Source organism: Bombus huntii, unplaced genomic scaffold, assembly GCF_024542735.1.
Source record: "Bombus huntii isolate Logan2020A unplaced genomic scaffold, iyBomHunt1.1 ctg00000072.1, whole genome shotgun sequence".
Lineage (NCBI taxonomy): Eukaryota > Metazoa > Arthropoda > Insecta > Hymenoptera > Apidae > Bombus > Bombus huntii.
In genome coordinates, this window is record NW_026099330.1 from 304,396 (window position 1) to 331,126 (window position 26,731).

Consider the following 26,731-nt stretch of genomic DNA (forward strand, 5'->3'; position numbering starts at 1 on the left):
TGTTGTAAATACGAGCGTTGCATTTAGTTTTCCTGTTAATCAAACATCGTTTCTCTGTCTAACTAATATCTGTATTTTCAATCCATTATTAATAAATTATAATTAATCGAACAAAATTACACCTTTAATATATTCCGATATTACATTACCGTGATGTAATATTTATCATGCTTATTTTGTACGTAAAACGAATCGTTGGAATATTCCCGAAGCTAACGAAGCATTTCCCAAAAGTTAAACCGAAGAGATTAACGCGAATAGTTAAGTGAAATTTTTCCATTAACTTGCTGACCAACCGGCAAATAAAAAATCATAAAAATTGTTTCAATGTGTTGAGGTCACGCATAACTTCTTTTTTCATTGACGATTACCAAACAGGTAAAATTTCGAAATTGTACGAAGGCCACGTGACCAGATCGTATTGGAATTTGAAGTGCATGGAAAAAGACAACTCGAAGTACAAACCTTGAGCTGTACTACTCGAAGTACAAACGTGAACTAATGGATGCAGAAAAGCAATTAACGCCAAACATCCGAACAGCATCTTGGAGCCCGTCATTGTTCTGAAATAAAAGAAGTGACGAATTAAAAAGACGCAGGACTAATAATAATAAAGGAAACTTAGTTCGTATTATAAATTGAATTTACATCAGAAAAGAAGCACGATCAAGCGAAACAGATCGTAGAAATGACAAATATCATCGATATACGTTTCAGTGTAATTTCACTTTTGAAAATTATTTAGTTTAATACGATCGTATTCATCGCTCCGAAACTTTCATTGTGCTGCAATTTGTGCTGCGTCTTTTTAATTTCTCTATCTTTCTGTGTTTTCGGAAAAATTACTTGAAAGATTAAGAATTGCTTGCCTTATTTTATTTTCGATTAGTTAGGATTTGATTATTCCAGGTAAGGTTTATTATTTATAACAGGTTTTATCACTTGTTTATTATTTAGGAGTTTGTTATTTTAGGATTAGTACCTTTTAGGATTTCTTATCCTTCGAGTTTCTGTTTCAGATATCTAGGTCTATTTCAAGATGTTTTATTACATTAGGATTATTTATTCGATTAAGATAATTTAAGAGTTTCACAATGTACAAAGAAATAATCGCGTGAAATTTAGATTTATGCTTTAAACGTATTAAACACGCGGTAATTTCAATGTCTATAGCCTCGAACGTGTTCTGATTAGTTGTGTCATTGTCTGTGACATTGAAATCACAAAAATCCATTGCAAGTGTGCTGTCATGCAATGTGGATGTAATTGGGTTTTTTGGGGTTAGGTTGGGGTTAGGTTGTATCATCTGATTTGTACAGTACTGTTTTAACGCAAGGACAGGAAAGTTATTATATATTTCCCGTCCATTATTTGAATCGTTGTGAAGTGTAACGAATTATATTCGATTCGAGGAGATGTTAATGAATTAGCCATTTCATATGTAATTACATGGAAATAAAAATCATTGCAAAAATAATTGATCTAATGACAACGGAATTTCCAATATTTTTTTGTTTCGTCACCTCTTTTTCGTAATATATCTTTTATAGGTACGTGATTTATTAATCGTTCGAATGGAAATAATTATTCGTATAATATTCAAACGATTCTAGCCATAAAATAAATTAAAACGATACCTGTCAATGATATGCAATCTGCGTATGACGTCAACCTCGATCTATGCTTATACATGAAATTTTATCAATCAATGACTAGATATACAATAATCAAATATTATAAAATTTCCTGAAAACCTTTAGGTGTTAATATCTTTAATATTTGCAAGTTATTGTTTAGCGCTAATTAGTTAGAATGTAACAAGTGGTGTACCAGAATTGAGATAATTAAGCCACACGAACAATCTTATTTAGATCTTTTTAATTTTTTAATTCTCTTTTGCTCTAATACTTCGTAAAATTAATCTTCATTAGCTACTACACTTCATAGAATAACAAGAGATAATTTTTCTTATATAACGTTTCATTCATAAAATCTATCATTAAAGTATATCTTCATAAAAATATCATTCCATACTAACGGTATATTTGGTGTCATACGAGATAACAGTTACCAGTGATGACATATGTAACTTTATAAAGATATCTCGTTTTATTATATATTAAAAGAATGTACTCATTGCTGCTATATTTCAGATGAAAAAAAGGCGGCAACGATTTTACAGTAAAATCGTTCGTTTACAACTGATTCATTTACATTTCATGATAATACTGTGCATTCTGAATATGCTATGATTTGGTTTAAAATAATAAATAGTCCATTCTTGCATACTATTGCTCCAGCTTTACTTGTATTTTCGATATTGGTATAAATAGAAAGACAATTAATGTCGTTCGAGTCTATTTTCGGATCATTTATATTACGTTTAATCCATATAGTTATCATATGAGACATAGTATCGTAAAATTTGGAAGAATAAAACGTTCGTACAGGAAGTACATTTTATAAGAACTCCAACAAATCTGCGTGTGCACCTAAAATACAAACTGATAGTGATAGTGATTGTTCATAAGTTTATATACATTATCTAATGTCAATCGAAGGTATCAATTCTTTTTCTCCATAAGAGTACTTTTTCATTTATATGTGTTCAAAAATACATGTGTTCAACCGTGAAGCATATGTCACCTACAACGAAAAAGAGTTTTCCTATACTTAATATTTCCTTTATATACCTATGAAAGTCTATTCTTCGCGTAGTATGAAATTATGAATAAATCTGGAATATTGTTCAATCTGAAAAGAAAAATAACTTATTGACATCATTCATTGATACGAGATTCAGAATGTTTGTTTTGTCTTGCAGAAAAAGAAGGCAGCCCTCCCTTTCTTTTAATGTGAAATAGAAAGCGAAAATTTGAAAACAGATTTTTTGGAAATTTACTTGCAAATATCGTTTTCAATATCGTGATTTTCTTCCCAATGGTACTGTACTTTCAAATTTTCCAGTATCCCTCTAAAAACAAAAAGTCGAACCTCGTTATTGTTAACGTAGGCATTACAAGGAAGCGAAGTATTAGAAAGCAGCTCCTTTTTATTATGGATTTCTCTATAATCATGTAAATAAGAAATTCCGGAAATTTTTTCCTCAAGAATTTAATTCTTGTGTTTTGATTGATAATTATTACACTGCATACTAACTTTTCGCATACTGTTCGCGTCTAACAGTTTCCTAATAATAACTACTTCAAAATTACATATGTTCTTGCACGAATTCAAAAGTACGTATGATACAATTACAATTGATTCTAAAATAATAATTATTTAAAGATATTAAGATACTAATTAAACGTTTCACTGTATTTCAAAATCTGGAACAACAAATTTTTATTTATAAAAAATGAAACTGTCTTTATATATTCTTTGTCACGATGCTATTTCTTATTACCGTGTCGACATTTTTTAAAATTCATTTTGTTATCTCTACGCAATATGAAAATTCATATACTGCTTAATATTTTTTACATATTATCCATCCACCGCATGATATCTCCTGAAAAATCAAAATATTAATGTTATATTATTACAATGCTTCTTAAATTTCAATTTTTGACAAATTTGAAATCCAATATATTTTGCACAATTATTATTTATCAAAAAATTCCAAGTTAGTAACTTTCTTTTCAAATGGCAAATAACATATACTTTGACTTACCTGTAAGTTTTTGTTCCTAATCATCATTTCCTCTTATAGAACATCATTATTGTTCTTATAATTACTACCAGTGTCATAGATATTGTAGTGGCTACAACTGAATTAATAGAAAATGATAAATAACTGTGTATAACACTAACACATAATTGTGTATAACAATGACAGATAACTTTTACTTACATATCAGTCGATAAGGGATTACTGTGATATCCTGTTGATGTTTCTTAAGGCACTTGATTAGGTGCGATACGGTATCATTCCTTATGGTATACTGTAGATAAGTATTTTAGAAAATAACAAGAATAAATCTAAATTATTCAGAGGTTCCAGTTTCGGCTTAGACATAAATACAGGGCCATTTGCAAAGAAGAAAGGGTGCGTTTCTACAGCCTCGTTATAGTAACCATGAATACCAATCTCTGAATTACTGGTTACTAAACATAAATATCCTATAAAATTTAATATATTTCTTTAATTTTTAATACATACATGAGTTAGTAGTTCTAAATTATGAATCATCCTACCTGTGATATTACGCTTTTCCTTATAATATCATCACTCGAGTGAACAACATTAAGATCATGTAAACCATGTCATCCTATCTTACTGTGAAGATACTTAGTTATGTTATCTAACATTATAAAAATATCATCAAATTCAAGTCCTTTTATTCACATCACATGGCCACGACGATCTGGTTCTTCGTTATATAATGTTCTAAAATTTGTCGTATATATAGGATGTACAAACCGTGATATCAAGGTATCAGTTCTTCCTTCCCAAGGGACAGTTTCATTAAAATTCTGATAGAATTAAAAATTAATTATTAATATTCTAACAATCATATATGTTAAATACGTTATAGTCAACGATATATACCTGAGCGAATGTAGGGGTGATTCCTTGATAATTATAAATGTCATCAGCCCACATCATTGTGCCACTTCTTTGTACTCCAGCCTCTAGATTAACAGCCTAAACAAACATACGAAATTTTATAGAAGCTGTACAAAATATAGTATATATGCGCAATATTGAAGCGTTCAAGGGGATATAAAGGTAATGTACATCACATACACGTGTACTCTCATGCAACAAAATACAATTAGATTTAATAGTATAAGCTCTTTTATTCATCATAATAGATTGGAAATTTAAGTGTCTTACGAGGGTGAGTAAAAAGTTACCCGCTCTGTCGGTGTAGAATTTATTTTAAGCAATTGTCAAAAAAGACATACATCATTTTTTGACATAATCACTCGATTTCTGTATACACTTTGTCCATTTGCCGAAGGACCTTTGTATTTTCTCATTAAAAAATGTTTTGGGCTGAGCTGCGAACCACGAATGCATCGTCGTCTTCACCTTTTCATCAGCTTTTTCGGCATCCATCTCGCACAAACTTTTTAAAATCCAAATCTGTCGTGCACTATTGCATAAGCAGAGCCGTGGCTGATTTGCAAATGATTTGCCACATTATCCAGTGTCACTCGTCTATTCCATAGAGCATAAGTTCATAAGCACGTTCAATGTTGTCATCGTGGATGTGGACGGGCGTCCAGCTGTTTTTTCATAACACTCGTGCGATCTTCTTTGAACTTTTGTGCCCATTCAAACACACTTCGTGACAAAACACTTTCTCCATAATGTGCATTAAATCTTTGATAAATATAGGCATCAAACATAACCTCCGACCACAAGAAACGAATCACAGCATCCTGCACTGTTTTCCTGCAAATCACCATTGCAAAGCGCCATTACTCGCGCAACGGTCACAAACGAATTGACGTAACACAAAGAAACCTGCGCAGCAGCACTGAGCAGATATTGACGTCATACGAAGAGTGCAGATGGATCAATACGGTCGACAGAAGTTTTAACTATCTGGAGTGCGGATAAATTTTTACTGAGAGTCGTATAGGAATCTATAATCTGTAAGTACACCTTTGGCTGAATGGAAATTTCTCTTACATATAGTCAAAAATGCTGAAACTGTGTATTGAATTGGAAAGTGATAAAAAATAAGTGAAGTTTCGAGGTTGCATGTGATTGCATGAGTACACAGGACGTTTTTAGCGAATAAAAAATAATTTTGAAAGACACGAGACTTATCTTGTATTTTATGCACTCTCTGTGTCCGAATTTCCAGAAGCTCTCTATCTTATGAAGTGTTTTAGATTAGCCGGAAAATTTTGTACGTACGTACAAGAAGTATACGATCTAAGTGGAATATTCCATTATTCTCTTGATACAACAGAAACGAAATTTACAGAACTTCTCAGAAAGTTGGTTTATTATTACCAAATTTATAGAATTAATATACGTTTATCATCTTTACATACCTAAGTCGTGGAGGTTTATCGTGCGTAAAAAATTAGTGTCGTTTCAAAGTTACATTTCGTACATTTTAAGCCTATAATTTGTAACGTACAAAACAATGTAAATTTGAGCTGTTTCTTATCTCCACAATAAGAAAATCCAACTTTACGTTTTTTACACAATGATATTTATGGAACAGTAATATCATATTATTGCATCGCTTGGAGAATGAAGTCAAGGTACGATGTGACCCTAGTGTAAACGCTGGGATACCCAGCTGTGCCGCACTTATAAGCATAAGACACAATACCTATTAAATACGAGGTTAATTCATGTTGTATCAGCAGTGGTCCGCCGCGGTCAGCCTGAAAGGATCGTTAAATTTTTAATCAAAGATACTGAAATATATCGATCGAATTGTATTGAAATTATACTTATATACAGTAATAATCTTCTATTGATTTGTGTATTGAAATACTCCAATTTATAACGTACATGTTATATGTATTTTGAGCAAAACTAAGATTAGAAGGAAATTAGATTAAATACCATAACGAGGTGTGAGAAGTGGGCAAAACTATTAAATTGTGTTTATCTATTATTTTTAATGTTTAAGACGTCGATTTGATGTTAATTCGAATCGACGTGTCTTCAGATACCGTATAGTTTGTAGTAACTCTGTAACTTAATTACCGTACAAGAATCCTCTCCACCCTGAGCATGTTCGGCGCATATTATACCATCAGTGATATCAGGTGCATTAGGAAATTTGGAATAAGCTATTTTGCATTCGGCGTTCTTAATCACTGGCATTTGTACTTCCATTAATGCATTACGTCGTGGTCGTCCTACGAAGAAAATAAGAAAGATATTTAAGACTGGAACTATTTAATTTTATTATAAAATTGATATCACTTACTATATCTTAATGCTCCCCATCCAGCAACAAGGGGGTTATAGCCGACGAAGTTGCTCTTTCGTAGGGGCTCTTTCGTACAAATGGGATATACGTACCCTGAAAAATAAAAAAATAAATGAAAATGCAGGAAACGAATGACCAAAAGTATGAGAAAGAATTATACACGCTTTATGACACAATATATGTGTACAGTAAGAAATTTCAGGATATGATACTTCAGTAATACTCAATAGCATATATATATATATATATTTGAGGACTTACTCGAAAATGGCACCTCCTCCACCAATCTAAGAATGGCAATATTATGATTGTGTATGTTTTCTATTCCATCCATATGTGCACAATGTGCTGCGGTCAAAACATGCCTAGCCGATATCAGGGAACCTCCGCACTTCCATAGTGGTTTGTCTGGGTTTCGGGGATTACGAAAACCTAATGCAGCGATCCATGGCCAAGCGCCTAAAATGCAATAGTCATAGTTGTGAATATACATAATTTTTTCTCACATAACGGGTAACAACGATTATTACCTATTCGATATTCGATCATACAGCAGACGATAAGTACATACGTACAAATACTCTGAAATAGAGATTTGATAAAGACAGAAATTAAATTTTTATTCCAGTGGAATACAAATTATTAAATAATTCTATATAATTTCTATTTGAACTATACTGAACTATAAAGTTCAAACGTGTAATTTCTGCCCTAACAGTTTTTGATCTCTATCCATATTATTACTCCTATATCAATTTTTTATTTCAAGCAAAAAGATACTCTTCCTAACATGAAGTAAAAGAAAGAAATAATTCAAGTTAATAAGTAAAGTTACTACCGATAAAATCATAGCATTATTATTTAGTCTAATTGAAATGTACATTGATGTGCTGTTTAATGCCTTTAAAGTTCATTCTTTGCAGTAAATGGCTTATTATTAATCGGAAAGAAAGACATAAAACGTACCAAGTTCAGCTGGTTTACCATCGACCACCCTGGTATGAGAGACGTTGCTAAAACCACAGTATGGTGGTCGCAAAGCCTTATACTTATACACAGTTTTTATTAAAATTTCTCTCTTCTCTTTGTTTGGATCGTTCGGACAGCAAACGATCGTAACATTGCCCTGGTATCTGCACACTGATCGTCTATAAAAATCGGTGGCTGTACGGTACTGTATCTGCCATATTTCTTGCAGAGGTTTACATTTTCTGTAGTCAAGGCACCTGCCTTCTTGATTGTCCGGTGTGGTACATTCTGGATCAAACAATTTTAAAACATTTATACAGTTCAAAGATGCGTAAGAAAGCGACACCGATTACTCAACTTTCGAAGTAAAAGGCCGATCAAGTCCACCGGATTGCCCTACAGACACGTATTAATCCGTAAGAGTTAGTCATCATGTTGATAATAATTATCTAAAGAAACTTTTCACGTGAAAATATAAAATTTTAATTGATTAGATATTGTGTTAGCCATACTTAAGAAAGAAAATGAAAATGAATGAAATGAAAGAAAAGGACTACCTTCAACCTCATGTTTTAAATAAACACTTTGTCAGTTTTGCGGTAAATAAATTCTTAGGAATTCAGGACAGTTTTTAGTGAATCATTTTGTTTCGACCGTTCGCGGAGAGACGCGATCGCGAGATAGCACGTCAACGAGAGTTGTAAGTTCCCGTTACGATTAAATAATCGACGCCACGAACTGATCGATCCCCTTATTTCGATTATGATAATAAGGGTAGTTCAACGAAATTCCACAGAATTAACACAAATAAATTAATGTTTATTTCAACAACTTATTAACTAGAAAGATATAAATGGAACAAAAAAAATGTAACTGCGTTTTGGTTGATAAGTAATGCGCGACATACCACATGTGTTGACGGTTCGACTTCTCGAAAAGTTCTGAACGCCTTTCGATTTTTTTCCTTTTTTCTGGAAGGCGACCCCCACTACGTTCGGATCACGCCACATTCTTTTACTGCGAGGTAAAATACGGGCCACGAGTCGACGTTTCTGGAAGTCGCCCTGCTTAATGAACCATGTTTGTTTGCCGGGCAGACGCGACGATCCGTCTGCGACATTATAGTGCCGCGATCGATAGTTAAGAATATGACCTATTGTAAGCCGCATGGCGTAACATTCTCCCCCCGTTGAGAGGGTACCGATCAAACTAGCGAGGTGTGGTTGAAGTTCCCATCTTATTTCGTCTCGGTGGCTAGTTGTTCGGGTTTCTCGAGATCGGGTTGAATTGGCAGTGGGACAAGCCTTTTGACGCCCCGATCCAAAATGCTCTTTGCCGTCTGAACTGTAGCTGTCCGGATGACACCATCGGCGCCTGGATGAATCTTGATAACTCGGCCCAGAGGCCAATGCATGGAGGGAACGTTGTCCTCTCTGAGGATGACGATTGTGCCCTTTTGGATGCTGTGTCCACCCTTGCTCCATTTATTGCGGTTGGTTAGCTCGTTCAAATACTCCTTATGCCAGCGGTTCCAAAAATGTTGTTTAAGCTGTTGGATATGCTGCCATTTGGAGAGTCGGTTCGATGGAATGTCTCTGAAATCTCGATCACGTAAGCACATTAATGAATCGCCAATGAGGAAATGTCCGGGAGTGAGGGCTAGGAGATCATTTGGATCGGTGGAGATAGGAGTTAGCGGGCGGGAATTGAGGACTGCTTCTATTTCTATGATAAGAGTATTACGGTGTTAAGCTCATATGTTTCTGTTTCTCCACTCGCGCTGCGCCATAATATCCTTTGATATTTCCGATCCTCTGGTCGTACGAGGAATTGCCGATACATTTTCTCGATGTCGCCAGTGAGTACGTACTGATGAGCGCGGAATCTAATTAATATACAAAATAAATTGTGAATTGATTCGAGAATATAGGATTTCCCCATTTTCATGATTATCGTGATTTTTGTATAAATATATTTTTTAAGATACTAATAATTAGGTACTTATAAATTAGTATTATCAATTATTTTGCATTTATAATTCCGCCTCTAGTATAAGTGTTAATTGAAAACTAACTTTATGTTTCAAAAAGTACTAGCAAAGTCGTTGAGTAACAAGCCACTGATGCTAACACAAATAGCATTGTCGTAATTAAATATTTCTAAATATTCATTTTTCATTTTGAACCTGTAGAAACAATTTATTATATATACTATTAGCTAAGTAATTGCATATTTAATTAAGTCGAAATATAAAACTTAGTTATTTTAATAATTTAAAAAATAAAAAACTGACAAACATTTCAATTTAATTTATGGTTGGAACAAAAGACAGTTATTCTTCATTAATTGAAATATTGCAATGCAGAGTACTTTCCAAAATACGCCGAGAGTATTCCTGATGGTGAAACGAGCGTTGCTTCATCGAACGCAGCTAAAGAAAACAACATCTATGTAGTTGGTGGTACGATGCCTGAAATAGAGGGCGCTAAATTGTACAATACCTGTACTATTTGGGGTCCCGATGGAACTTTGATAGCAAAACACCGAAAGGTAAGTAATATATTCCTTTATGGCTTTGAATTTGAAAATATTGGGGTGAAGAAAGTGACTCTATCTAGGAATAATTTAGGAATATACATATGTACATACGTATACTATAACCAATTCTATAATTTACGGTTTATAAAATACGTTATGATACGGGAAACGCCCATTTTTGTTGTAATGTGTTTGTTGTTGTATAAATTTTTCACATACTTAAAATATTATTATACTTATTTTTTCTCCTTTTTAAACATTATTAAATGATAAGATTTTTTAATAAAAGAAAGTGATAAAAACGCTGTCAGTTATTAAATAAAAAATAATTAAAGTTTAGGAGTTGGTAACTTTGATATTAAATTACAAAAGTTGCAGCAATAGAATTAGCGACCACATTTTTATGTTATTAGGTACATCTATTCGACATCGACATTCCTAATAAGATTACTTTTCGAGAGAGTGATTCACTCAGTCCTGGTAACTCCCTAACGACGTTCGATGTGAAGGGCTGCAAAATAGGTATTGGCATTTGCTATGATATTAGATTCGAGGAAATGGCACGCATTTATCGGAACAAAGGTACAGTAACTTAATCGATCAATACTTAACTAGCAAAAAATTAAATATCTTTCTTAAATATATTCTATATAAAATTAATATAATCTGTAACTCTGTATAAAAAGAAGCTTAATTTAAAAAACCGGTATATTTGCTGAAAATGAAACAAATAAAAGAATTAAAAGCACAATAAGAGGACTGTCCTCGCATATTCAGAAATGATGGAATGTGAACCGTGCAACTACGAAGTTAATTGGTATTCGGTGGCTTCATATTTCCTGCTTCTCTGGGTTAGGTTGCCAAATGCTGATATATCCAGCGGCATTCAATATGACCACTGGACCACTGCACTGGTCATTACTTCAGCGTTTCAGAGCGAATGATAATCAATTATACGTTGCCTGCATATCACCGGCTCGTGTTCCTTAAGCAAGTTACGTCGCATGGGGACATACACAGTTGACCAATCCCTGGGGAAAGATTCTTTACGATTTGGAAACTCAAGAGAATATGGCAGTCACCGATATCGGTAATTTACAGCTTAAAATTAAAAGCGAGAGATCCATGATGTAATTAATTTTTAGTCTCGTTAATTTATCGATTTAGCCATCTTCCTCTGTATTTGTTGAATTTATTAGTAAGCATTACTTATTACTTCGTATGTTTCTTTTTTCTATCAGATCTAAAAGTTGTTGAGGAAGTAAGACAAGACGAAATTTTTTGCATGTCTGTAGTAAAAAGAAATCGAATCTGGTCCGTCGTATCGAGTAGTCCAGTGATTAGGGGGTTTCGGTGTTTGTTGACTCTTTTGCTATATCTGTCGCTATATTTTGCTATTTCCTCTTTGACTGTAGGTATCTTGAGGTCGCGATGGATGGTTTCGTTGGTAACATACCAAGGTGCGTCTATTAAGGCTCTTAGCGTTTTCGATTGGGATCGTTGTAGTATTTCGATGTTGGAGTTACTTGGACAGCAACAGCTGGTGATACTGTCATACACCTCCATTTATAAACTTTCGAAAATCGATGTGACCTTCAAACTTTAGTGTATTCTGTTTCACAGCACAAAATGTTTCCGAAACGTACGTTTATTGTTACAATAAACTTGACTAGTGGCTCTGAAATACTATCCTTGAAAAAACAATGGGGAAATTGGAGCAAAAGCAGAAGGAAATAAACAAAGACCTTGTTGGTTCGTAAAAATAAAATATGCTACAGGAAAAACTTTTTCCAACGGATTGAGATGCGACAAGCTTTAAAAGCTATGACGCGAATCGAGCGTTTGTCTACAAGAGCGCATTTTCGGTGGATATATATGTCGGAATGACATTGGGGATAGGGTTGTCGGTGTTTGAGGAGTCTTCATTGAAGGTAGCCATCGTTGCGGTGTAACGAAGATACGATTTATTGACACAGGTATGAATAACACAGGTTTGACAATCTACCACGGCGGTGAGACGTCCGCGACACTAGTGACAATGGTCTCCGGTTCGATAACGAATCCGCGGCCAACGGGATGACAGATGGGCGTTCTCGCTGAATCTAAGTCTGATTCGTAAAAATAATTGCTGAGCGTAAAGACGTTACTCTTTGGTCGACGGGAGCGCGTAAAAGAATGCCCGTCCCGTCCCGATGATGCCACAGAGGAAAACTATAATGGGGTGTGTCTAAGGACACGAGATCATCGGATTCGTCGAGGAAAGCCTTCGTTTAGGAAGTAAGGGAAATTGACGTTGCTGCTAATTGGTCAATCTCCATATCGGTGGTTAGAAAAAGATGGTAGCCGCCCTCGAGGGAAAGTTGCTAGTGGGAGACGCCGCTCGTTGAAAAATATGTCTCCCCTATCTTCCCGTAGTTGGGACAAAGACTGTTTGTCTGTTTGAAGGACTTTAGTTAACTAAACCTTAAGATTTATAACGGGCCCTCGGGCTAGCCGAACATGTACTGCGGAGACGCATCGACATCTGGCAATCATCTTACTCGAAGAATAGGGTCTGCGTGTGGCGAGCCACGGGACAGAAACCGTGGGAATGTTTACTGTCGCGTGTCGCCACGAATATTTCTTTTAAGGAGAACTATAGAATTACTCCATACCTTTGTTAGGCAAAGCGTTCATCCCTTGACCGCGGCTACGTTGGGCGACAGACTGTCACCTCGAGCCAAAGCTCACCGTCACTAATCTCGAACAATTACAATCGGATTGAATAACTACAATAGTTTAGTTACAGTTATAGTAGACTTTAGATTGCAATGTTGCGGGGCTATCCAAAGGTTCCGGTGTCCTTTCATCTCCGACATATAGATATACATGTATATGTGACGAAATATACTAAAGCAATATTGACCCTTTGTCGCTGAAAGTATCAAACTACAAAACTTCCTTTCAAATTTTCAGAATAAGGAAATCAGGATCATGATAAATAATTGGAACATAATTAAAAATAATATATCTTCTCTATAAGATAATGAATACATTGGTTCATTTAATTTTTATGGATATTCAAACGCTTCTGTGAAATAAAACGTCAAGATTATAGAGTATAAAATTCATAGCTATGAAATAACTAAAACTCTGATGTATTATTAAAAATATACGTTAGGTTGTATGTAGTGATACATACAAAGATTACATGTACAAACCCATAATTAACACAATGCTACCGCAACCATTCTGCAATCTACCTTGCCCAAAACACTCTTCCAGTCACCTCCAAACTCTTCAATTCTCTCCACCTAACCACCCACAAACCATTCACAAACATGCAATTCCCGACAAAAGAAGAACTTATCGTCAGTTGTCCTTAACATCTCGTTCATTCATTTGGTCCCTATCCCCCTATTTCCTCCCACTGCGATGATCGCACTACATTTTTCCACGTCTCTATTCTATTCTCTGGATGATCTGAATTCTCGAGCAGTCGAGTGACGATTGATCTGTACAATTGATCGATTTCTTTTTACTACAGACATGCAAGAAATTCCGTGTTGGAGAGCGATGTTGCGAGTTCGAATGCCTGGACCACATGAAGAACATTACCGGAACTGGTAAAGTTTATGTCGTTGATGATAATAATTCCTCCACGACTCAGCAACAAAAGCTACTCTGGGTGATGAGCTTAATGGTGCTGTTGCGGCTATTTTAATTTTTCAACAAGGATCCAGATGGCGCCGTTGACGAAATTCTTTCATTATAAACGTCAACGATCAACATCAGCCATCAGGGAACGAAGAAGGTACGCTGTAACGTGTCTGAGTAATTATACCTCGAGGAGTACATACAGTTATGTAATGAAGATTCATATGTGAGTGTTTGTTTTCTTATTTCTTTTCCCTTTGTTTCATTTGAATGGATTTTTTTACTCAAAGAGCGAGGTAAGATTACGTCAGATACGTTTTTACATATGCTAAAAAAATGGAAAATGATGATGATGAATCAATGACACGTAGAAAATTATAATCTATTGTATTGCTGTTATCTAATGGTGTTGTAGTTGACTGTATGGTGGATGTATCTAATGGTGTTGTAGTTGACTGTATGTTGTTCAATATTGCTATGAAACTCTTCTGATTCATTGTCACTTATACGAAGGATGGAAGTATGCGAATTGGGAGAAGTCAGGTTGAGAGATGCAAGATTTATACGCTCGTTCTGTCAGTTATCCCAGTGTCTGTTACGCGATAGAAAATGAACGAACTGAATAATAAATGCATTATCGGCATGAAGATTGCTTGATGTAGGCCACCGCTTTTTTTCTATCCTTCCGATACCATTTTTCTTTTTTTTCTTTTTTTGCGAAACACTTTGCTAGTCGTGAGAAGCAGCAATTCCCTTCTGCGAATCAATTACGGTTCACGAGAAATTGTATTATAGCCTGGAACGTATTCAAATTATCTTCAATTATTCTCGGCTGTTTCCATTTCCATTCGTCTCTTACGTAAGTACTCGTTTGATGTACGTACATAGTGAGACAATAATCGTTAACACCTTTAATGTCTTCAGTATTATAGAATAAGACGCGAAAATACGTTGAAACCTGACTTTTAGATTCGCGAGACTCTATAAGGCTTCGAAAGTCTCTTGTTTCAGGCCGAATAAAAAATTGTAGATGAAGAATTACATTGCGAGGTCTGTTAAGGAAAATTTTAAATCGTATCGTTGTAATAGGATTATTTCAGAGAGGGAAATTACGTGTTGCGTGCGAAGCCACGAGCTTTCTTTCAGGCTAATATACATAATTGTCCTATCGAACTTTCCATCTAAACCGTTGCGCTCACACGTGGATTTTGCATTTCAATTTTCTTACTTACAGTCCAGTCCAGTGAGACCAAGTTAAATTTTTCAGCCCTCCGAGGTAGAATATGTTTTATAGAGAGACGTACAACGCCATGAAGAGGAGACAGATCAATAAATTGGGTTATCTTTAAATTACTGACAATCATTTCATCGACGCGGTTTCACCGACACCGAGTCCCCCGGCAACGTCTGTCAAAGCTTATTTACCGATACACTGAAATCAACCACAATCATTTTACCGACCTCTTCCTTTGCTGACAGTTATTATACTCGCTGTCATATGTTATCGTTGATTATACATCTTTATTTACAAATTCGTTCCTGTGTATAACGAAACAAAGGAAGAAACGAAAATGATACGTTTCATGACGCATTGTTAAATTATTAATTAACGAGAGTTACATATCTACATGAATGCTTTGAAATGTCAGTTATAATTCATGAAAATGGATACAAGCCATTTTACTATACATAAATAGAATTATAAAGACATGTTACGTACTAATGCTTTTACGAAATATATTTCTGTATACGTTTGACGTTTCTGTATTATTCCTTATGTGCTTTCTGCTCTTGTGTTTAGCTCGTCGGAAGTAAAAATACGTTAAGCGAATCAGCTAATCTATTCGAGCGTTTCAACGGCTCAGTCTTCTCTTATGCAACTACCAAAAGAGAAGATAAGTCTTTGGTTATACAACATTTCATAACGTCCAAAGTAACGGGGCACTAATTAGTTGCAACTTTAAGACAGACCAGATATCAGTCATCGTCCGTAAATACATTTATTACGATCGTTTAAAGTTTAAAGAAACACCGTTATAAAGTCGTAATACGAGACAAAGCGAAGAGAAAGTAAACTGTTGGATATATGACAAAATAATTCTATTTTAAATAAGAGACTGGTCAGCGTGGTTATTTTGTTTACAAAATCAAACGAATTTAATGAATGTAATGGTAAGGAAGTAACTATAAGTGGCTGTTAAACTATTTTTATGCTTGAAAAGTAATTCGCAAAGTAATGTAAAGCAGTACTACTGAGTTGTACATAACCTCTTTCAGAATTTGTTCTTAACCTCTTGCTTCATAACTTCCTTAATTATACTCTTCAAACTTATTGACTACTTCGATGTTGTTACGAACAGAAACTGATAAAATATTAATCTTAAATATATATATATATATATATATATATATATATATATATATATATATATATATATATATATATGTACTACTTACTCAAACTATGGATCACATAACCTATAAAAAAAAAAAAAAAAAAAAAAAAAATTTATTGTACACTATAAAGCAAGAGGTTAAATCTTTAATCTGTTAAGAATTAAATTTTTTATTGTAACTGCGAAAATTATAAAAGTACCAAGCGAAGCAAGTACGGAATATATGCGGAATATGAATCGCTCAACGAACCAAAGAGCGGCTCAGTGACAAAATTAGTAAAGTAAAGACCACAAATATTACAACATTATATTCTACCACAAAATAATTCTCTATACAAAAAAGGTACACAACGAATCGATTTTTCACAACGATAAGAGTCAACAGAACCAATCAAGACCAGGCGAGACTCTCATAAGACAACGATATCAGAGGGATCAAATCAGCGACTTCAATCTATGTTACAGAGTATAGTTATCAAGAAAAATTGCTCTTTTCATGAAAAGTATGGTAATGATACTCTTATAATACATTGTATATCTGGCAGTCGGGTGTGCCCGTGGCCATCGGAAATGTAAAGACGACGCTTTTAGAAAGTGATAGCGCCATCGCGTTTTAAAAACGCGTTAGAAGAAGGTCGGTTTCGCTATCCAAGGCGAATCGAAAAGTGTGCGTGTTGCGAGAATCAGAGTTGATCGAGACGTCGAAGCATAGAGCCGTTAGAATTGAGTTGCGAGTGTTGTCGAGTGTTAGAGTTGCTAGTGAGAGAGAGAGAGAGAGAGAGAGAGAGAGAGAGTTACCAAATAGTTGTCAAGTTATTTGTTGTAAATACGAGCGTTGCATTTAGTTTTCCTGTTAATCAAACATCGTTTCTCTGTCTAACTAATATCTGTATTTTCAATCCATTATTAATATATTCCGATATTACAAGTGGGGGCTCGTCCGGGATTGAATAAGACAGAGAAACGATACGATTTAACGGAGCTATTTCTGCGGGAGTAGAAAAGAATAGAATAAAATGGCAAACGTTGAAGACGAACGATTGTCGGGTGAAGAGGATTTGACGCTGGAGGAGCTGAGGAGTAAGCTCGCACAGATGAATCTGCCTATATCCGGTGCGAGATCAGTGCTGGTTGCCAGGTTGAACAGAGCGTGCAAACCTGGTCGATCTACTCCTAAGGATTCGAAGCGTGGCGAAGAACCAACAAACCAGCGAGATCTAAGAAGCAAGCAGAGAGCCGAACGCAGTTAAGAGGGAGAGGAAGACCTCGAGAAGCTGAGGACGAAAGAGCTGAGAGCGCGTCTCGTTAGCTTGGGGTTGAAGGTAACGGGAAGAAAATCCGTACTACGCGCGCGGCTACAGGCGGCCCTAGAAGGAGACGATGTATCGTCGGAAGAAGAGAGCTCCGACGAAAGTGAAGGCGAGGACGATAAACAAGGCGCGCGAGAATACAGGAGAGGCACGCGAGCGGTGTATCAGGACCGCGATGAGTAGCAGCAGAAGGTATGCGTCGGTTCGATGTTGAGTCTTAAAGACGTGGAAGACTCATTAGAGAAATTCAGCGGGGATGATCTGCTGAGTGTAAATCAGTGGGTGGAAGACTTCGAGGAAATGGCAGAAGTGTGGGGTTGGTCAGACGCCCACATGGTGGCCTATGCTAAGAAATTACTCGCAGGCTCCGCTGAGGCCTTCGTACGACAAAAACGATGCGCGAAGTCCTGGGCAAAGCTAAAAAAGGCGTTGAGGAATGAGTTTGAAAATGTAGTAAGCGACCAACAGATACATGGCGAGTTATCCCATAGAAAGAAGAAAGCAGATGAGAGTCTGCAACAATATATGTATCACATGTGCGGGATTGCAAAACAAGGAAGGGTTGATACGCAATCCTTGATAGACTACATTATTCAAGGCATTCCCGACGAGGTCGCGAACAAGACTGTGCTATACGGAGCCAGGAATATCGAGCAATTAAAAGAGCGTTTCAGGCGCTACGAAGCGATAAAAAGAGATATGGAGATGAGGACGAAATTTGAGGAGCCGAAGAGTAACAGGGTAAAGCCGGTGGCGAAGCTGTCCGAAACCGAGAGGAACAAGGAACCCGGTCGATCTGGAGATGCGAGGAAGACGCGATGCTACAATTGCTTCAAATGTAGGGAGTACGGACACATCGCATCAAGTTGCGACAATTTGGGTGAGCCCTCAAAAAAAGTTTACAGCGTGTTTCGGTCGTTACAAACAAGGCGTGGTAAGGATGTTAAGATGGAAAATTTCAAATTGAGCGCGTTGATAGACACCGGTAGTGAGCTGACTCTAATGCGAGCAGATCAGCATGTGAAAATCGGAGCGCCCAGATTAAGTCGGGAAATCGTTGGATTTGGCGGTGTCGGTTCCGGAAGGAATTTTACGCTCGGGAAATTTTCCACGAACATTATTATAGACAATGAGTCGTACTGTATAACCATACACGTAGTTCCAGACACAGTGATGCAACATTCGCTTATTATTGGCGCAGACTTTTTGGACACTGTTGAAATAAGTATAAAAGGGGGAGAATCTTTTATTAGTAGAATAAAGGACGAAAATCCCGATGAGTGTCCGGAAGTCCTCAAGATAGATGTAGAGACACAGGCGAGTGAGATAGATTTGTCACACGTTAAGGACATGCAACATAGGCTAAAAAGAGATTTGAAGAGAACCAAAGCATTGCTAAGAGACGCTCAAACGATGCTGGAGAGATCGAAAGGTGACTCGACGGGTAAAGCAGCTTTACGACAGCTGAAGAACCAGTTAGAAGATGCAGAATGCGCTAGAGCAGTTGCAGTTAAAGCGAAACAGGCACTGGAGCAAGAACCGAATGAGACGCAGGCTTCGTTGCAGGAAGTACTGCGGCAACGTTCCGAAGCAGAAGATCGTGTTAATGTAGCTAGTCGCGAACGAACTGAGCTACTGTCGCAATTGGAAGAAAATAAAGAAGAGTTAGCAGAAGTTTTGAAGAAGTATCGGGCAGCTGTGCAGCAAGTGTCGGAGGAACGGAGAATAGTGGCAAGACACGTGGTGATTGGTAAAGTGGACCACGAGATGGTGTCCTCGTCGGATTCTTGCGGCCAGCAGGAGGACTTAGCGAACATCACGAGGAGGAAGAATCTGGCTAAACAACAGCAACAGGATGTTGTTGATGATATTTGCGAATTTACTGAGAAGGATAGCGTTGCGGATGTGAGGGTTGTTTCAAGTTTTCGGATAGACTCGAAGAGAGTGAATGCAAGGCGAACGAAAAGACAAGGGAAGTCGCACGTGCGGAATCCCTCCAATAATATCGATATACAGAGGATGTGGATGACGAGGACGACGATGGGATTGTCGAGGACACGATGAACGTGAAGACCTTCGAAAAAGAAGAGATCATAGTCTCGGTAGATGGTAAGTTGTTAACGTCTTCCATGTACGAACCGAGCCTACGAAAATGTCACGATGCTGCCACGACGATCAAAGCCCCTGACAAGAGTGAAATGGGTAAACAAACAACGGAGAGGAAGATAGAGGAAGAGCGAAAGAGGAGCAGTAGCATCGAGGACGAACAGGCCGCGGTGTTCCAAGAGGAACGAGATCAGCTGCGTGCGGACGCAAAGAGACGGATTGAGGAGATCCAAATCCGAAACAAGCGGGCGTATAACAGGAGACGCAAGAAGGCGACAGCATACAGGACGGGAGATCTAGTGGCAATCGAGAGGATGCAGAGGGGTCCCGGGCTAAAGCTGCATCCGAAGTTTCTTGGACCGTATCGGGTGATAAAAGTCCTGCGAAATGACCGATGCATAGTGCAGCGAGAGGGGGAGCACGAAGGGCCACGTACAACTTCCACGGCAGCCGATCACATGAAATGGTGGAATGCTGACGATAGTGATGTAAGTGCGAGCGGCGATGATGAGCACATCTGAGGGCAGATGTGATTGTCAGGAAAGGCCGATTGTAATATCGTAGAATAGCTTTGATTGGAGATCGGCTGAAAATAGAAAAACCGTGTACGTCGTGTTTCTGTGGTTCGTTTACATTTAAGAGTGCCTACGTGACTAAAGGCACGTAGTTGGTAGTTCTTACATAGGTATGAGGGAAACAATAGACAACGTTAGAAGAAGGACGGTTTCGCTATCCAAAGCGAATCGAAAAGTGTGCGTGTTGCGAGAATCAGAGTTGATCGAGACGTCGAAGCATAGAGTCGTTAGAATTGAGTTGCGAGTGTTGTCGAGTGTTAGAGTTGCTAGTGAGAGAGAGAGAGAGAGAGAGAGAGTTACCAAATAGTTGTCAAGTTATTTGTTGTAAATACGAGCGTTGCATTTAGTTTTCCTGTTAATCAAACATCGTTTCTCTGTCTAACTAATATCTGTATTTTCAATCCATTATTAATAAATTATAATTAATCGGACAAAATTACACCTTTAATATATTCCGATATTACATTATCGTGATGTAATATTTATCATGCTTATTTTGTACGTAAAACGAATCGTTGGAATATTCCCGAAGCTAACGAAGCATTTCCCAAAAGTTAAACCGAAGAAATTAACGCGAATAGTTAAGTGAAATTTTTCCATTAACTTGCTGACCAACCGGCAAATAAAAAATCATAAAAATTGTTTCAATGTGTTGAGGTCACGCATAACTTCTTTTTTCATTGACGATTACCAAACAGGTAAAATTTCGAAATTGTACGAAGGCCACGTGACCAGATCGTATTGGAATTTGAAGTGCATGGAAAAAGACAACTCGAAGTACAAACCTTGAGCTGTAAAAAGAGTTCAATCTTTTGGAATACAAATTGAAGAACTAACAATAAAATTAGAAGAAATAACATAAGTCACAAATATGAAGTTGACTTGCTGGAACAAAAAAAAGAGGCCAAACTTAATTCATGTGTTAGTAATTCAATGGAGGAACGTGAAGCTGGAGCTAAAGATGCAAAAGAGATAAAATGTAGTTCTTGAACCACAAGGACAAATAATCTGCCCTTCAATGTGAACTAGACGAACTAAAGGGTGAATATGAAAAAGTGGGTGATTTTGGATATAAATATGAAGAAGAAACTAATAAATTGAAACTGGATTTTAGTAAAGTAAAAGATATGAACGAACAAAATAATTTTCTTAGAAAAGAACTGGAAAACGTCCAAAAACTTTCCAAAGATGTTAATAATCGCTTACTCGAGGCGAACCAAGAATTAAAAGATTCACATAGAAAACACACTCTTATTTGAAAATTGAAAAAAAAGAAAAAAAAAACATCAGGAAGAATTAGGTGATATAATAAAACTTCATGATGAAGAAAAATATAAACTGATACAGCATTGGTGTTCTGTAGAATGTCAAACTGCCATAAAGGGTTACATTGATGGAAAAGTGCAGTAAATATTTAAATAACAATCCATGACTTCTTAAGTAATTGTAACAATCTTGATGTTTTACTATGGAACAACTACATGAAGTGCACAGTGACATTAATAAAGTAGAATCATCGATAAAAGTAGATGTATCTTCTTCATTAATATCAGAATCAACGACTGATATTATAATGAATGTGCATGATATTCCAGAAAATCAAAAAAAAAAAAAAATAAGTCACAGGAATGTACAGATAATACAATTCAAGATGGTTTAGTAGTAAATAAATGTGATGTAACAGATTTAAATAAAAACAAAAAAAAATTTTTAAAGTAAGGAAAGTAGTGAGACAGAGAGCATAAAGAACGCTGCGATTAATGAAGTAGAACAAGAAATAATAAATAAGGACCCACAAATTGATGATCAATATAAAAAAAAAAAAAAAAGATGAGAAATTTCAAGAAGAGCAAGCAGAGAATACAACTGAGATTGGAGATCATTCAAGATATGCAGGTGACACATCTTTAGATAAAGAAAGTACGAACGATGTTGAAATATTTAATACAAATGAGGGTGAACAAAACATTGAGAAACACAACGTTTGTACAGTGTTAAATATAGATACAGTTAGTGTTACTAATGCTCAGTGTCAAGCATTAATTAAAACACTTGGTGAAACTTTTGATGATAAAGCCCAAACATTGCATCTCACGGATACAGACACAGATTTGTCTAAACTAGTTGATAGTAGTTCAGAAGTAATGGTACTGACTGTAGAAACTACTATATATTAATGATATGAATGAAAGTACGGAAAAAAATATTGTTTTAACTGTACATGAAAAGGATGCTGTTGTAAATTCCAATGAAGAAAAAAAATGTTTCTGCAGAACAAAAAGGAATGAAGAACGCTGAAATTGTAAATGAAGAATTTAATTCGATAGGTTAAGCACGAGAAAGTGATGGAACAATTATAGAAGTAATTTCAACAGAAATTGTGGCTCAAGAAGTTTCTGAAAATTGTAGCCAGAAATACAATTATGACATATTAAATCATACAAAGACAAGAAACGATTCTATAACTCCTATTACCTCAGGAGTAATTAGTGATCTAGAAACTGCAGATGACATTGATATTAAAGAAAAGAATAACAAGAAACAACAAATGGAAATGGCAAGATTGATCTTTTGATAGTTCACATAAAATTAATGTAGAAAAGAAAATTATTCATAATAAAATTGTCGTACTTATACATGTTGCTAATACAGAAGGAAGGAATAAATCTATAAGTGAAGCAGATAAAGTGCGCATAACTAACAAAAGAAGTGTCATTCAGGATATCTTTGATGATTGGGGCATTGAAAATGCAGAAGATGACAGTCAGTCGGTATCTAAAGCTCCAGATACTGTGGAAATTGAATTGAAAAGTTTACTAAATGACACAAAAACACGAACTATAGAGGAAAGCACAGTTGTACTGGTTGAAGAAGAAATTACATGCATGGAAAAAGAACCAGTTGTAGATGCTGAAAAGGCTTTAGAAGTTGCTAAACAAAACAAAGAAATGCAAGTATCAAAGGAACAACTGGATAACAATCAAACTATAAAGAAACAACAAGATAGTATAAAACCATTACTCAAAGACCACTAACTCATTCTATATCACAGGCTGTTAGAAAGTCTACAAAAGATTCAACACGTGATACTGCGGCATTTCGTCAAACTTAGCAAACTATCCCTATTAATCGTAGTCGAAATTTAACCAGCCAACAACCTTCACAGGTTGAAATAGCAAAAGCATATACCACGACGAAGAAGAACAAGTACAAGTCGAACCAGTCAGAGTCCAATTCCATCGCTCCATACTGAGGAAACACCAAGATTTTGGAGGACCAAAATCAATCTAAAGAGGGGGGTATGTGACATCAATCACATCTCAACCTACATCAGTGATAATACATCGACACCCGACCTTCGGACACTTTTGGACACATCACCACCTTATTATCATAGAATACACCAAGGCTGTGACGCACCTCCGTCCACATCAGAGATAGGATATGGACCCCCGACCTTCGGACACTTTTCTACATCATAACCTACACCTAGCCCCTCAACATCCTAAAACCAAAACGTATATAAACCGAGACTTCACCCAGCTCGGGCAGTTCTTGTTCCTCTTCTAGTTGCTGTACTCATACAACCCCTATTCTCCGGTTCGGTGTTATTTTGTAAGTGTTTATAATAAAATTTTATAAAGGAAAATAAGTAGTTGGGTTACGACTCAGCCTTCTTACTACCACCCAAGTACCAACTTTACGTGACAGGAGCCGCCTCGGACCTAAGACTGATAATATAGGACTTGGGTTAAGTAGTAGAAAGGTAGTCGCGATACACTATGTGGTTTTTAATAGTTCTTACACACGGTGTGTACGCGAACCTTTCCCACCAAACTAGATTAAGAGTGGGGCCGCTCCACTGGGATACGTCGCAAGAGAGGGTAGGAGATCCGACCGGCCTTGGATACAGTGTCCGGCCGTGGGAGGGAGGAATCCGTCTTCAATGTCTCTGCCATGTACATAGCTTTGTTTCCCCCTCCTTCCATTGTGTCTAAGGTATGAGCCTGCTAGGTAAGCCTTACTGATGAGTCCACTAGCAGGCTCTGGACGAAACACACTTTTTTTCTTCTTTTTCTCCGTCTTCCTTCATATATCCGTGATAATTGTAGGCTGCTGGCTGTAGATGTCGCTTGCCGGGGTGTAGTACTGCTGTATTTCCTTCTTATTTAGATGTCGTGGAAGAAACATCGGACTTTGGAAAAGTACGAGGCGCCGGGATTTGAACCCGGGATCCGAACGTTTGTACTCTATGGCGCTAACCACTGCGCTGCCGTCGTCCGACACTAGTTGGTTTCGAGTGGTGGGATTTGCGTTCTCGTGTGCCGCCACGAGAGGAAATCTCAGTGTGGGTGTGCTTTCTGAACAAAGAACGCGGATTCGTTGTTCACACTTTTCGTTAGGAAAGTGAGGGTGCCCATTGATTATAGCCAACGTTAATGAACGAAGATAGGAGGAGGAAGCCTCCTACCAACGTGGCTCGTGGGTGACATTGTTTATTGGAAAAATAACTACCCGCTTTCTCCGTTATTTGTAAGAGTGCGCAATAAACCTAAGTATTGTTCTAAGGACCATCCATAAACCGAAAACACTTACAGGGTTAGAGATTCCTTCAAGCTATTAAGATTACGTCAAAGGATTCAGTTTATAGTATATAGTATGTAGTAGATCAGTATATAGTATAAAGCTTCAGACGGCGCACGGACCATCGTACGCGCCGTAACATAGAGAGTTATAAGAATATACATAAAATATAATTAAACATCGCAAAAGTAACTTAATTAGAAATGACTAGAATGTACGATGTATAATATAATGAATTCAAATTGTCTAAAAAATATTACAAATTTATAGAGATTTTACTATAAAATGCTTTTAACAGAAGCTGATACAGTTATATAGCATTTTCAAGCATTTACGAACATTAATGTACGAATTTGAAATTAGCAATATTGAAGCGCGGTACTCGGAAAGACGAATGTACATGGATAATTGTATGCACTAATCAACGATACGGTTATAATTGCATGCTTGATAGAAAAATATCATCGTAAAATTGATATGATTTCATGGAAACGCGTCTAACTTGGTATCTCGAAAGTATCTTAAGCAAACTAATTAGCGTGCCTGTTATGTTTTTTAAAATGTAAATTAACATGTAACAAAGAAACCTTCATCAATTTGATTCGCTTCAAACTGCGCAAATAAGTAGTATAAATAATATTTGTGATAGATTTGGCATCAATTCCATGTTTCCTTTGATATTTGCCTTTAGAAAGTCCAATTCGTTTCACGATTATACAAATTACTAAAAAAATGTCTATATTAGTAATTTATTTATTTTGCATTAATCGTGACATGTTAGTTGCATTATGTTATATGTAAACTACCACAGAGGAAAAATGATAATCTTTCAGTTATTAGTTTTCTGATTTTAATGTCATTTTATGAGTACTTTAACACGAGGTACTTGTAAATGAAAACAACCAATTAGGTCTAAAAACATAAGCCTGTTACCAAGACTCTTATTAAATTGAACAAGCTTTTCAAAAATCGAACGTGTATATTAACGCGAACTTATTATTTGACTGATTTGACTGATTTGACTGACATCCGAAATTGGTGAGATCATATGAAATTTTGCTTTTCGCGGTTCGGTGTATAAGAACGCGTCACCGATTGCTCAACTTTCGATATAAAAAGCGGATCAAGTCTACCGGATTATCCTACAGACACGCATTAATTCGTAAGAGTTAGTCATCATCTGGATAATAATTATCTGAAGAAACTTTCAACGTGAAAATATAAAATTTTCATTGATTACATATTGCGTTCGCCATAATTGAAAAAATGGTAAACCTTCGATCTCATCTTTCTAATACACATTTTCTTTACCTCGTGATAAATAAATTCTTGGAAATTTAGGAAAATTTTCAGTGATCATTTTAAGGAATTTGACAAATTTCCAATAAGACTATGTAACACCGTTAGGTAAAAGTGATTCAAATGTAGTAGCGATTTTAAACGAGAAATCTATAAAGGTGTCATTAGAAATTCTAAGACTGTCTCTGCATCTTTATCTTAGGTATTACGCCAATAGTTTTCATTACCGTGATGTAATATTTATCATGCTTATTTTGTACGTAAAACGAATCGTTGGAATATTCCCGCAGCTAACGAAGCATTTCCCAAAAGTTAAACCGAAGAAATTAACGCGAATAGTTAAGTGAAATTTTTCCATTAACTTGCTGACCAACCGGCAAATAAAAAATCATAAAAATTGTTTC

The 26,731-nt window shown here is 36.2% G+C and overlaps 3 protein-coding genes across 4 annotated transcripts in view; 1 reads left to right on the forward strand and 2 right to left on the reverse strand.

Moving 5' to 3' along the window:
- Positions 1-26,731, reverse strand: part of LOC126876352 (venom serine protease Bi-VSP-like) — a 54,775-nt gene that overhangs the window by 21,006 nt on the left and 7,038 nt on the right. The window contains exons 5-6 of one of the 2 annotated variants that reach the window (XM_050639206.1): positions 4,553-4,648; positions 4,288-4,476 (exon numbers count right to left, since the gene is read on the reverse strand). The exons of the other annotated variant lie outside the window; for it this stretch is intronic. The gene's annotated coding sequence lies outside the window, so the exon portion shown is untranslated. Of the gene's footprint in view, positions 1-4,287; positions 4,477-4,552; positions 4,649-26,731 lie in introns of those variants that run through there. 2 annotated transcript variants of the gene reach the window in all.
- The window catches only part of LOC126876346 (serum factor response D-like), a 103,218-nt gene continuing 82,004 nt past the window's right edge, over positions 5,518-26,731 (forward strand). Inside the window, exon 1 of the mRNA XM_050639182.1 lies at positions 5,518-5,607. The gene's annotated coding sequence lies outside the window, so the exon portion shown is untranslated. The remainder of the gene's footprint in view (positions 5,608-26,731) is intronic.
- On the reverse strand, positions 5,548-8,227 carry LOC126876357 (venom serine protease Bi-VSP-like). Its single transcript, XM_050639215.1, has 6 exons — positions 7,881-8,227; positions 7,176-7,373; positions 6,912-7,007; positions 6,686-6,840; positions 6,016-6,357; positions 5,548-5,605 (listed from the first exon to the last, which is right to left on the reverse strand). Exons 2-5 carry the CDS (start codon positions 7,246-7,248, stop codon positions 6,202-6,204), a joined length of 480 nt encoding a protein of 159 aa, XP_050495172.1. The 5' UTR covers positions 7,249-7,373; positions 7,881-8,227; the 3' UTR covers positions 5,548-5,605; positions 6,016-6,201.

Bases quoted from the DNA above. Each gene is read 5' to 3' on its own strand.
- LOC126876357 (XM_050639215.1), bottom strand. From the start codon at position 7,248: ATGGATGGAATAGAAAACATACACAATCATAATATTGCCATTCTTAGA. The intron at 6,841-6,911 runs GTAAGTGATATC...TTTTCTTCGTAG, and splicing joins ATGGGGAGCATTAAGATATA to GACGACCACGACGTAATGCA. The intron at 6,358-6,685 runs GTAATTAAGTTA...CGATCCTTTCAG, and splicing joins GTGGAGAGGATTCTTGTACG to GCTGACCGCGGCGGACCACT.